This window comes from Trichosurus vulpecula, chromosome 5 (assembly GCF_011100635.1).
Source record: "Trichosurus vulpecula isolate mTriVul1 chromosome 5, mTriVul1.pri, whole genome shotgun sequence".
In the NCBI taxonomy this organism is placed as follows: domain Eukaryota; kingdom Metazoa; phylum Chordata; class Mammalia; order Diprotodontia; family Phalangeridae; genus Trichosurus; species Trichosurus vulpecula.
The window spans coordinates 8,926,528-8,939,288 of NC_050577.1; the positions used below are offsets into that span (position 1 = coordinate 8,926,528).

A 12,761-nucleotide genomic window follows, 5' to 3' on the forward strand; every position below is an offset into this window, starting at 1 on the left:
CCAATTCTGAGACTTTGCGACCTAAATAAAGCCAATCAAGTCCATAGGAGGCAAGTCTTTTAACTGGTGGGTGTAGTCACTTCAATCATCAACTTTTAAAATTAAGTGGAAAAACACATTTTTAGCAGTTTTCCAGCAAGTCATATTTAAGGAAATATCTTTATTGAAATATCCTTTTCTTGGTCAGGCTCCATTTCATTAAGCTCCATCTTAGGCATGGTTAATAGTCAAGGGAGAGAGATGTGGAATTTGAGTGAGGAGCGATGGTGTGACATCTTCTGCAGCTATTTCCTACCTGAGTGGGGCATCTGGTCTCTTAGGTCCTCAGTTTTCCCATTCAGAAAATGACAGCAGAAGGAGGGGCTAGTATTTGCACTACCTATCTTGTAGGAGACGTGTGAGAAAAGTGTTTTGCAGACAAAGTAGCATGTGAATGTGAGTTATTTTCTTGTAACTAAGAGAAAGTGTTTCTGGAGAATAATTGTTAATAGATCTAGGCTTTTGTTTATATGAAAAATTCAATTTTTCCTTTCTCACATTAGAAAGAAGCTTAGTAGCAGGCAATCCAGAAAGGGGTTTTTAATGTGGGCTCCATTTTCCAAAGCATCCAAACACTTGGAAACAGGTCAGCTGTTCTGAACTTTTCCAAACCCGGCTCTGAAGAACATTTTATCTCCCGTCATGTTTTTGTCTATTTCTGGCCGGAGCTAGTAAACGCCACAAGAACAAGTCAGTGAGGGTGTGGAGCTTTGATATGCCGGATTCTAATTCTGGTTGTTTCCACTTCAATTCTTCGCCAGACCCCGGGATTGAAAAGTGGTTTTGAATAGTGAGGAATTTCAGAGAAAACTTGGTCTCAGGTCAGCCTGGGAGAGAACAACATACACTCAACTGGTGGACACAGTCATAATACAGGCATCCGGCTTCCACCAGAGGATAGGGGCAAGCATCTCTCTAGACCATTCCTATAGATTGAAAGCCAAGTACACTGGATCTGGGGTCCTTTGGTGCAGACTTCATAGTGACAAAGCAGGAAAGCTAGCAGGGATTAGGATATTTCTTAAATTCCATCATATCTGGGAGCAAAAATAAAAAATAATTCAAATATAAGAGAAGAACCTTCGATTGTACAGGCTAGAGTCATCACAAATTGGCCAACTGGTCTTAGAAAGTTATGATTATAAGGATAATAAATGGCACTGATATGGCCTTTAAAAATTTCCAATGTAGACTAAATTCTCACATTTGAGCCTTGTGTGAAGTAATTTAGGTATTATCACCACCACTACCCTTTTATAGATGAAGTTTCTTAAGCTCATGATTGTCCATCGCCACATGGCTAATAATCACCATAGGCAGGAATTGAACCCTGATTTTTCCCAATTCCAAGATCCCTCCCTGGCAGCTAGGGGGCACCCATAGTGATAGAGTGCTGGGCCTAACTTCAAATCCTGCCATTAGATATTCACTAGCTTTATGATCCCAGGTAATTCATTTAATGTTGGTTTACCTCAGTTTACTCATCTGTAAAATGGGAGACAATAATAGCACCAACCTCCCAGGGTTGTTGTGAGGATCAAATGAGATGATATTTATAAAGTGCTTTTCAAATCCTAAAGAGATACACAACTGTAAGTTGCTGGTGTTGTTATTCCTACTCCATAGCATCCCGTCCTCCATCCATGTGCCTTTGCTTAGCTGACCCCAGGGATAGAACATTGTCACTCCTCATCTCCATCACTTTGAATCCTTGCTTCTCCCTGAAGTCTTTCTTGAGTTGCCCCATCACCAACTAGCACATCCCTCTAAAATCACCCTGTACCCATCTGGTTTCCATTGAGAGAATAACAATTTATATCCACCGATAGAATATAAAATCTTGAAAGGCAGGCCATGTTTTGCTACTGTTCTCAAATCTTTAAGGCCTAGAAAAGTGTCTGGTACATAGAGGATACTTAATGAAGTTGCATTGTTTGGTTAATCTTTAACGACCATAAAAGCCGACATTCACAGAGCACTTTAAAGTTTGCTTTCCAAACTTTATCTCCTCTCCTTTGATCTCACCACAACTCTGCAAAATACGCATAAGCTATTTTAACAAAAGAGAGAAACTAAGGGTTAGAGAACAAAAGGGACTTGCTCATAGTCATGTGGCCAGTAAGTGCTGGAGACAAGATCCAAAGATGGTTCTTTCCTTACTATATTTCAAGCTTCTTCCCAAGTGTCTGGGTTCAAGTGCTAAATGATCCCACAAGTCACTGAAAGTCTCAGTGCGCTCAACAACTCTAGTAATAGAGAAAGGGCCAACCTGCCTTGGAAGAGGGAACTTCCTCAGCCAGGAGTCCAGTGAAATCACAGGTCTACTGCAGTGACCACAATATGGTAGTGTTACTGTTGTTTAACAATAAAAACATCTTGCTGGCAGAAGGTGGATTGTTCTCTGTCTCTCTCTCACTCACTCTCTCTGTCTCTGTCTCTGTCTCTCTCTCTCTCTCTCTCTCTCTCTCTCTCTCTCTCTCTCTCTCTGTCTCTCTGTCTCTCTCTCTCTGTCTCTCTGTCTCTCTCTCTCTGTCTCTCTATCTCTCTGTCTCTCTCTCTCTCTCTCTCTCTGTCTCTCTCTCTCACTCTCTCTCTCTCTCTCTCTCTCTCTCTCTCTCTCTCTCTCTCTCCATTCTGTCTCTGTAATTCTGTGCTTCTCTGTGTTTCTCTCCACTAGGAAGAAAGTCTGTGCTGTGCTCCTGTGCTCCTGTGCTCCCAGATCTTACCTGTTTCACATAATCAGGCACTTCTTCCAAGCTGGAAAAGGAGGTCTCATCGGGCTTCAGGACATAAAACATCATGCGGATGCCTTGGGAGAGAGAAACGTCCTTGGGGGCCTCTGGGGTCGACATCTGAGCCCTGGATGTTTCAGGAGCTAGAGAGAGAGGATGATGGCCAATGACCCAAAGATAACTGTTGGTGGGTGAGCCAAGACTAGGCGCTGTGTGGGAGGCCAGGGCAAGTGACGAGACAGTGCAAGTCCACCAGTGATGAAGGAAACCAAATGCTGAGGTGGGTTTTTCTATAGAAGACCAAGGAAGTTCTTATGTAGCTGTAGCTGCTGATGTCTGCAAAAAGAAACAGAAATTCTATACTCCCCTAGAGAAGTAGGCCAGGGGGTGGGGAAAGATAACACAGGTGAAAGTTCACTGGGAAAAAGTGGGTGGAAGCAAATGTGTCTGATCCCATGAGGATTGGCCATCTCTCCCTGCCACTCACCAGCTCTACTCAGGCCTTTGCTCCCCATCCTCCCCCAGGCATGCACATCCTAAAGGGACAGAGCAGCTGTTGTGTATGGGGTGAGGTGGGGGCAGGTCATGTCTTTTCTTTCTCTCACTGGCTCATTCTTTTTTCCATTAAAAGGCCAGTATTTGCTAAGCTGAGAGCATTGGACTGCCAGTATATTACTGGCCCTGAAGACTGGGACTTCTGGATTTCATCAAAGCCATTTGGGTGACTGGCTGCTGCTGCCCACAGGAGTCCTGGCTCCCTGGAATCTTGGCCATGCACACTGTCTCGGTTCCTGCTGGCCCAGGGCCTGGAGCTTCTTGGTTGCTGAGGCTGCCAAGATTTTGCTCAGAGCCATGTGGCTGCTTTCCTTCTCCAGGAGGCCCAGACTAAGCTTCTGAGGTGGTCTATGGGCCACCTTGCATGGCCCCAACTCTGCCCCAAGACAGAAGAAAGAGGAAACTGGCCCAAGGAGGTGAATCCCAGTGCTCCTGACCTGAGCCTGAAGCAGGAAATTCTGGAAAGTTCAATTTTAGTGCTAAAAATTATCTGGAAAATGCTGGCAGTGCCTCCCAGAATCCTTTTCAGAACTTGACATGGTATCAAATACTGTAAAAAGAGAGCCACACATGCTCAGAAAATCACAGCTTTCATTTCATCTATGAACATTGTTAGGTGCTGGTGCACTAACTTGGAGCTCCTTGTCTGAGCCACACAGTTGCAGTATCTCAACTACATAATTGTGGACATTTTCACTTGTAGGAAGTTGCAAAAGAGAATGAAAAGTCACCTAAGTAGAAGGATGGCTTTCAAGTTCTCCTTGGAGGGGCCAAGAAAGGAATTGGCTTGATGTCATAGAATGTGAGGCCACTTTACATTGCAGTATGAAAGAAAGAAGGGAGGGAGGGAGGGAGGGGGGATGGGAGGAAGGAAGGGAGGAAGGAAGGACGGAAGGAAGGGAGGAAGGGAGGAAGGAAGGAAGGACAGGATTCTTTGATATGTGAAAATAATGGAAATTTATTGTATGGTAAGTAACAATGAACATAATATAAAAGCAGGAGTAGCAGTCCTAATCTCAGACAAAGCAAAAGCAAAGATCTAATTAAAAGAAATAAGGAAGGACACTACATCTTGCTAAAGGGCACCATAAACAATGAAGCAATATCATTGTTTAGCATATATGCACCAAGTAGTATGGCATGCAAATTCTTAGAGGAGAGGTTAAGGGAATAAGAAGAAATAGACAGCAAAACTATAATATTGGGAGACCTCAACCTCCTCCTTTCTGAACTTGATAAATCTAACCTCAAAATAAATAAGAAAGAAGTTAAGGAGGTAAACAGAATTTTAGAAAAGGCAGATATGATAGACCTCTGGAGAAAACTGAATGGGGATAAAAAAGAATATACTTTCTTCTCAGTGGTACATGGCACATACTCAAAAATTGACCATGTACTAGGGCATAAAAACCTTACAATCCAGTGTAGAAAGGGAGAAGTAGTCAAAGCATACTTTTCAGATCACGATGCAATAAAAATTATTTGTAATAAAGAATCATGGAAAAATAAGCTAAAAATTAATTGGAAACTAAATAATTTAATTCTAAAGAATGAGTGGGCCAAAGAACAAATCAGAGAAACAATTAATAACTTCATTCAAGAGAAAGACAATAATGAGACAACATACCAAAACTTATAGGATGCAGCAAAAGTAGTTCTTAGGGGAAGTTTTATATCTCTAAATGCTTACATGAATAAAATAGGGAAAAAGGAGATCAATGAATTAGGCATGTAATTGAAAAAGCTAGAAAAAGAACAAATTGAAAAACCCCAATTAAATACCAAATTAGAAATACTGAAAATCAAAGAAGAGATTAATAAAGTTGAAACCAAGAAAACTATTGAATTAATAAATAAAGCAAAGAGCTGGTTTTATGAAAAAACCAATAAAATTGATAAACCTTTGGTCAATTTGATTAAAAAAAAGAAAGAAGAAAATCAAATTACCACTATCAAAAATGAAAAGGGTGAGTTCACCTCTAATGAAGAGGAAATCAAAACAATAATTAGGAATTATTTTGCCCAATTGTATGCCCATAAATTTGACAACCTTAGAAATATGGACGGATATCTACAAAAACATAAATTGCCCTTGTTAACAGAAGAGGAAGTAAAATTTCTAAATACTCCCATCTCAGAAAAAGAAATTGAGGAAGCCATCAATGAACTCCCTAGGAAAAACTCTCCAGGACCAGATGGCTTTACATGTGAATTCTCTCAAACACTTAAAGAACAGTTAATTCCTATACTTTGTAGACTATTTGGGAAAATGGTTGAAGGAGTCCTACCAAATTCTTTTTATAACACAAATATGGTACTAATACCCAAACCAGGAAGAGTCAAAACAGAGAAAGAAAATTATAGATCAGTTTCCCTAATGAATATTGATGCAAAAATTTTAGATAAAATATTAGCAAAAAGATTGCAGCAACTTATCACGAGAATAATACACTATGAATAGGTAGGATTTATTCCAGGAATGCAAGGCTGGTTCAATATTAGGAAAACTATTAGCATAATTGACTATATCAACAACAAAACTAGCAGAAACCACATGATCATCCCAATAGATGCAGAAAAAGGCTTTGACAAAATACAACACCCATTCCTATTAAAACTACAAGAAAGCATAGGAATAAATGGAGCCTTCCTTAAAATTATAAATAGCATCTACCTAAAACCATCAACAAGCAATATTTGTAATGGGGATAAACTACATGTATTCCCAGTAAGGTCAGGGGTGAAACAAGGATGTCCACTATCACCCCTACTATTCAATTTGGTATCAGAAACGTTAGCTGTAACAATGAGAGAAGAAAAAAGAAGTTGAAGGAATTAGAATAGGCAAAGAAGAAACTAAATTATCACTTTTTGTAGATGATATGATGATTTACTTAGAGAATCCTAGAGAATCAAGTAAAAAACTACTTGAAATAATAAACAATTTTAGCAAAGTTGCAGGATATAAAATAAGCCCACATAAATCCTCAGCATTCGTATACATTACTAACAAAGCCCAACAGCAAGAGATAGAAAGAGAAATTCCATTCAAAGTTACTGTAGACACTATAACATATTTGGGAGTCTATCTGCCAAGACAAGCCCAGGGACTATATGAACATAATTATGAAACAGTTTTCATGCAAATAAAGAAAGATCTAAATAAATGGAAAAATATCAGTTGTTCATGGTTAGGCTGAGTTAATATAATAAAAATGACAATTTTACCTAAATTAATCTATCTGTTCAGTGTCATACCAATTGAACGACAAAAAAAATATTTTACAAAGCTGGACAAAATAATAATGAAATTCATCTGGAAGAACAAGAGGTCTAGAATATCTAGAGTATTAATGAAAAGAAATGCTAGAGGAGGTGGCCTAGCCATACCAGATGTTACACTGTACTATAGAGCAGCAGTCATCAAAACTACCTGGTACTGACTAAGAAACAGAGTTGTGGATCAGTGGAATAGGATAGGTACGCAAGATGGAGAGGTCAATAACTATAGCAATCTACACTTTGATAAACGCAAAGAGGCCAGCTTCTGGGCTAAGAATTCACTATTTCACAAAAACTGCTAGGAAAATTGGAAAATGGTAGGGCAGAAACTGGGCATAGACCAATATCTGACACCATATACCAAAATAAAGTCAAAATGGGTTCAGGATGTAGGAATAAAAGCTGATACTATAAGCAATTTGGGAGAGCAAGGAATAGTTTACCTATCAGATTCATGGAAAAGAAAAGAATTCATCACACAACAAGAGATAGAGAGCATTACAAAATGCAAAATGGATAATTTTGATTATGTTAAATTAAAATGTTTTGTACAAAAATAAATCCAATGTTACAAAGATTAGGAGGGAAGCAGAAAACTGGGAGAAAATCTTTACTAGTATCTCTGATAAAGGCCTCATTTCTAAAACAGACAGGGAACTGAGCCAAATATATGGAATACAAGTCATTCCCCAATTGAGAAATGGTCAAAGGATATGAACAGGCAGTTTTCAGAGGAAGAAATTAAAGATATCTACAGGCATATGAAAAAATGCTCAAAATCACTACTGATTAGAGAAATGCAAATCAAAACAACTCTTAGGTACCACATCTCCCCTGTCAGATTGGCTAAAATGACAAAACAGGAAAATGATAAATGCTGGAGAGGATGTGGGAAAATTGGAACAATGTTACATTGCTGGTGGAGTTGTGAACTGATCTAGCCATTCTGGAGAGCAATTTGGAACTATGCCCAAAGGGCTATAAAAATGTTCATACCCTTTGACACAGCAATACCACTTCTAGGGCTGTATCCCAAAGAGATCACACAAGTGGGAAAAGGACCCATATGTACAAAAATATTTATAGTGGCTCTTTTTGTGGTAGCTAAGAATTGGAAATCAAAGGGATGCCCATCAATTGGGGAATGTCTGAACAAGCTGTGGTATATGAAGGTAATGGAATACTATTGTGCTATAAGAAATGGGGATGATATGGACTTCATAACAACCTGGAAAAACCTACATGACAAAATGCTGAGTGAGTGGAGCACAGCCAGGACAACATTATACACAACCACAGATATATGGATTCTGTGAGGACTAACCCTGACTTTGTTCTTCTCAGCAACACAAGGAAAGACAATTCCAAAGGACTCACGATGGACAATACTATCTACACACAGAGAAAGAATTATGAAGCATGAATGCAGATTGAGGCACACTTTATTCTTGCCTTTTTTCCCCTTTTTTTTTCTCTCTTTTGTTTTTGTTTTTGGTTTTTTTTTTTTTGGTTCTGTTTCTTCTTTCTCATGATTCATTCCGTTGGTCATAACTCTTCTCCACAAAAAAGTCTTTTAATAAGATACAGCTCTCTGTGAGGAAAAGTGGCATAAAGTGAGGAATTTATATAATATATAGTATGTTAATACAAATTTACTTTTAAAAAAGACAATGTTAGAGAGAATTGCTATTTATTCCCCCCAAAATTTGTCAGAGAAATTACAAAGATAGAGAAATTAACTGAAGAACTATAGAAGATCCTCCAAATGAAAACAACATAGACCTATATTCATTTAATTAATTTTAAGGAGAGGCTGGGTGGTGTAGCAGATAAGGCAGCAGGCCTGAAGTCAGGAAGAACTGAATTCACATCTGGTTTCAGATACTTCCCAACTGTGTGACCCTCGGCAAGCCACTTAACCCTCTTTGCCTCAGTTTCTCATGTATAAAATGACCAGGAGAAGGAAATGGCAAACTAATCTAGCACCTTTGCCAAGAAAATCCCAAGTGCAGTCACAAAGAGTCAGATACAACTGAAATTATGGAACAACAGCAATTCATTTCAAATGGAAATAGACAAATATGGCAAAATACATTGAAAAATATTATTCCAGGAGAGGACAAAGACTTGTAGGAAATAGTGAAGCTTCTTGCTTATATATATATATATATATATATATATATATACCTATATTTTCTTTTAGAAGAAATTAAAAGATGTTGGGTGTGGTAAGCATCAGCTAGCACCATGAAATCAATTCTATTTTAACAGACAATCAATTCTCCCTCGGGACACAGAAGCCATTATTTTTATGCAGTTATACACGATAATAAGAACCCAGATTCATTAATGATCAAAATGAATATGCGGCTCAAAGAACAAAAATGTGGGAGGGGTGAAGCATGACATAAGATGAATACAATGTTACCCTGGGGGGGGGGGACGGGAGGAATTTAATGAAGTGAATGGAGGAAGACATTGATACCTACAATAATAATGTAACATAGACGACTAGTCAATGTAAATCAATTGTTCAAATGAGATGACCAAAAGAATGGACTTACTTAATACTTGGCATAATTGCCTAACAGAAAATACATATATATAGATAGATAGATAGGTAGATAGATAGATATAGATGTAGTAGCTAAAGTCAGAAAAGGATGGCCAACAATTATGAATAACATTGCCCTGTGAAACAATAAAAAATGTAGAGATTTTTTAAAAAATAGTTTAAAGAAAATATAATGAGAAACCCAGGAGTGATAACAAGAAGACTTAAAGAAAAAATGGGAGGATAACACCCAGATGAAAGATAATTCTCTAATGGTATCTTTTGACCATCGAGTATGATGGAGCCATGACACTTTGATTCACACAGCATAATACGTGATGAGAGAGAAGGCAGAAATGATAATCAAGGATAGACATGAGAAAAGTAAGTGGACTAAATCCAGTGTCCTAACATGGCACAATTCAGTGAACACAGAGGAATTCATTCTCAAATTAGCTGAAGGAGAGGAAGTTAGCAAATGTTTAGGGGAAGAAAAGCCCCTAACATTATTATCCCTAAGGGAGAATAAAGCACTAACATCAGACTTTGGAAAGCATTATTCCACAGGCGAATACACTTTCCGCTTTACACAAGATCCAATGCTAATTCTGGCAAAAGCAGATTCATTTTCATTTACACTGAATGTCCATGATTCTTCTATTCCAAACCAATGAATTACATTTTATATATAAGTGGACATTAAAACAAACTAAAACTAAAACACCCAACACTTTCTAGAGATTTTTTTTGTTTTCATCTGGAAGCAATATATCAACAATCTATTGTTAGAAGACCCTTGAGAAGAGGACCTTAGAGGTCCTCTAACTGATCTAAATGTTTGTTGGTTATTTTTTTAAAGTATTTTATTCAGCAAAAAAAAATTCTGCCTTAAAGACTCTCCTTCAACAAGGTGTCTTCTGAACTTGCATCATAATCGTGCAAGATTTCTTGAACTACCGGACAGAGATTACTACGTATGATGATCTTCTAATTATAAAAACAGGCAAGGCCCAAAACCCTAAGACTATGCCAAGATGAGTTTAATGCTGTCATGGGAGACATCTAACTTATAGGTCAAGTTCAGGAGGAATTTCCCAATGAAGCTGAGCTCTTTGGATGATTGTGGTCTCATATGATAAGCTAGTTACATGAAGCCACAGCACATGTATCTTAGTTGCCAAATCCAGTGGCCTTTTCTCAGTCCTCATTCTCCTTGATTTCTTTGAAGCTTTTGATATTGTTGGTCACTATCTCCTCCTTGACACACTAGGTTTCAGGACACCTCTCTCTCCTAGTCCCTTTTCTACCTCTCTGACCATTCCTCTTTTATCTCCTTTATGGGTCCTCTTCCAAATGATGCCTTCTAACTATAGTCATCCCTCTGAGTTCTGTCCTGGGCCTTCTTCTCTTCTCCCTTTATATTACTTCACTTGGTGATCTCATCACCTCCCATAGAGTTAATTACATCTTCATGCTGATGATTCTTAAATCAACATGTCCTGTTCCAACTTCTCTGTGGACCTCTAATCTTGCATTATCAACTGCCTTTTAGACATTTTGAACATCCTGGATGTCCATGAGATACCCTAAACACAGTATGTCTAAAACTGAACTCATTATAGTTCTCCGTAAACCTCCCCACCTTCCCATTTACCATAGTGAGTACCACCATCCTCCCAATCCAAGCTCACAACCTAGGAGTTATCCTAGACCCCTCACTTCTCACCACTTCCCCCCCCCCACATCCAAGTTGTTCCCAAAGCCTGTCAACTTCACCTTTGTAGCATCTCTCAATTGTGTCCCCTTCTCTCCTCTGACACTGCACCCACCCTGGTACAGGCCCATCTGGTGGGTCTGCCTGCCTCAAGTCTCTCCCCACTCCAATCCATCCTCCATCCAGCCACTAAAGTGATTTTCCTAAATCTCAACATTGATTATGATCCCTTCCTCCTATTCCCACCCCACCCCACCCCTACATACACAGGCAGTAAACACCAATAGCTCCATATTTCCCCCAGGATCAAATACAAAATTCTCTTATTGGCATTATCCAAAGCCCTTTATAACTGAACCCTTTTCTGACTACCCAGTCTCACACTTTACATCTTGACATATACTCTTTGATCCAGTGACAATGGGGGCCCTGGCTATCTCATCACCTCTCAGCTCTAGGTGTTCTGTGTGTCCCCACTGTCTATAGCGATCTTCCTCCTCTGATCCAGCTATTGACTCCCTGGCTTCCTTTAGGTCCCAACTAAAATCTCTTCTTCTATAAGAAGCCTTCCCCAAACTGTCTTTATTATATTGTCTTCTCTCTGTTAATTATATCTTGTATATATCTTGTTTTATATATATTTGCATGTGTGTGTTGTCTCCCCAATTAAATTGTAAGCTCCTTGAGGCCTGGGACTGTCTTTTGGCTCCTTTTTGCATCCCTTGCACTCAGCACAATGCCTAGCACCCAGTAAGTGCTTAATAAATGTTTATAGCATGATTGATACTGGAGGTAATAGAAAGCCAGTGGAGTTTATTGAATAAAGGAGTGATATGATCAGATATATGTCTTTTGAAGCTCATTTGACATCTGAGTACATTAGAATAGGATTACAAACTTAGCACCCCCAGCACCCCCCATCACAATCCGCCTCTTTGCCTGTAAAATTTCTCATCTGGATGACATATTTTAAAGATTCAATAGCTCTGTTCATATTTATTTTCTTTACCAATGGTGAACATAACTTCTCTATACTTGCACATCATTTCCAATTGTCCAATTCTCTCCAAAAATCCTCCATAGAAGATCTATCTAATTCATTGAAGGCCTTGTCTTCTAATATGTTATGGCAGCACTTGAACTGCCCCTGTGATATATCCTCACTCTCACTCCATTATCAGTCCATATCCTTTTGGAGTTATATATGTTACTGATTCTTCCATAATCTTAACATATAAATGTAAAGACAATGGCAAATAGGCTACAAAGATCATCTACAAGTCAAATGTCGAATGAGTTGGCAGCCAACAATAGAAGGCCACCTTATGGGAAACCCCATATTCTGAACAGAGCCATCAGAAACATAGAGAGCAGTTGAGAAGCAAAGACTATAGAAGGAGGGGATTTCCCCATAAGCCATGACTAGAGCTTTCACCAAGAGAATATTCTCAAATCCCATGAATCTTATCAGAAATATTATCTCCTAATATGAAAGCGAGAAACCAAGACAGGCTGATTTTAATTATTTTTTTCTATTTCTGACTCATAATATTACCTCATTGTTTTAAGTCAATACAGTCATTCTATAGGAGCCATTGGGAAGAAATTTCCCCTTCACATTAATTCTTAATTCAAGTAATTTTGTTTAAAAGCCTCCTTCCTTCTTCTACAGCTTATTACTGGCACATGTGCACCTGTGGAAGATTATGCAACAAAATGTTTGGCATAAGAGTCCACAATGTTGAAATATGTAGTGAACAAGCTCAGTTCTGCATGACTGACTTGGTTATTTCCAATATCACTGTAATATTAAAAAAGTAATTACTATTTGCTTTCTTGTATCAAACCATGTATGAAGAAAAATGGAGTTTAACCTCTATCCACT

The 12,761-nt window shown here is 38.6% G+C and overlaps 1 protein-coding gene across 5 annotated transcripts in view; it reads right to left on the reverse strand.

The window, feature by feature from the left end:
• Nucleotides 1–3,144, reverse strand: part of AGMO (alkylglycerol monooxygenase) — a 384,446-nt gene extending 381,302 nt beyond the window's left edge. For all 5 annotated transcript variants that reach the window (XM_036758949.1, XM_036758948.1, XM_036758946.1 and 2 more), the window contains exon 1: nucleotides 2,766–3,144. In XM_036758949.1, the coding sequence (XP_036614844.1) occupies nucleotides 2,766–2,891 (126 nt within the window). In that variant the 5' untranslated portion in view covers nucleotides 2,892–3,144. The remainder of the gene's footprint in view (nucleotides 1–2,765) is intronic.
• Between the last annotated feature and the right edge of the window lie 9,617 nt (nucleotides 3,145–12,761).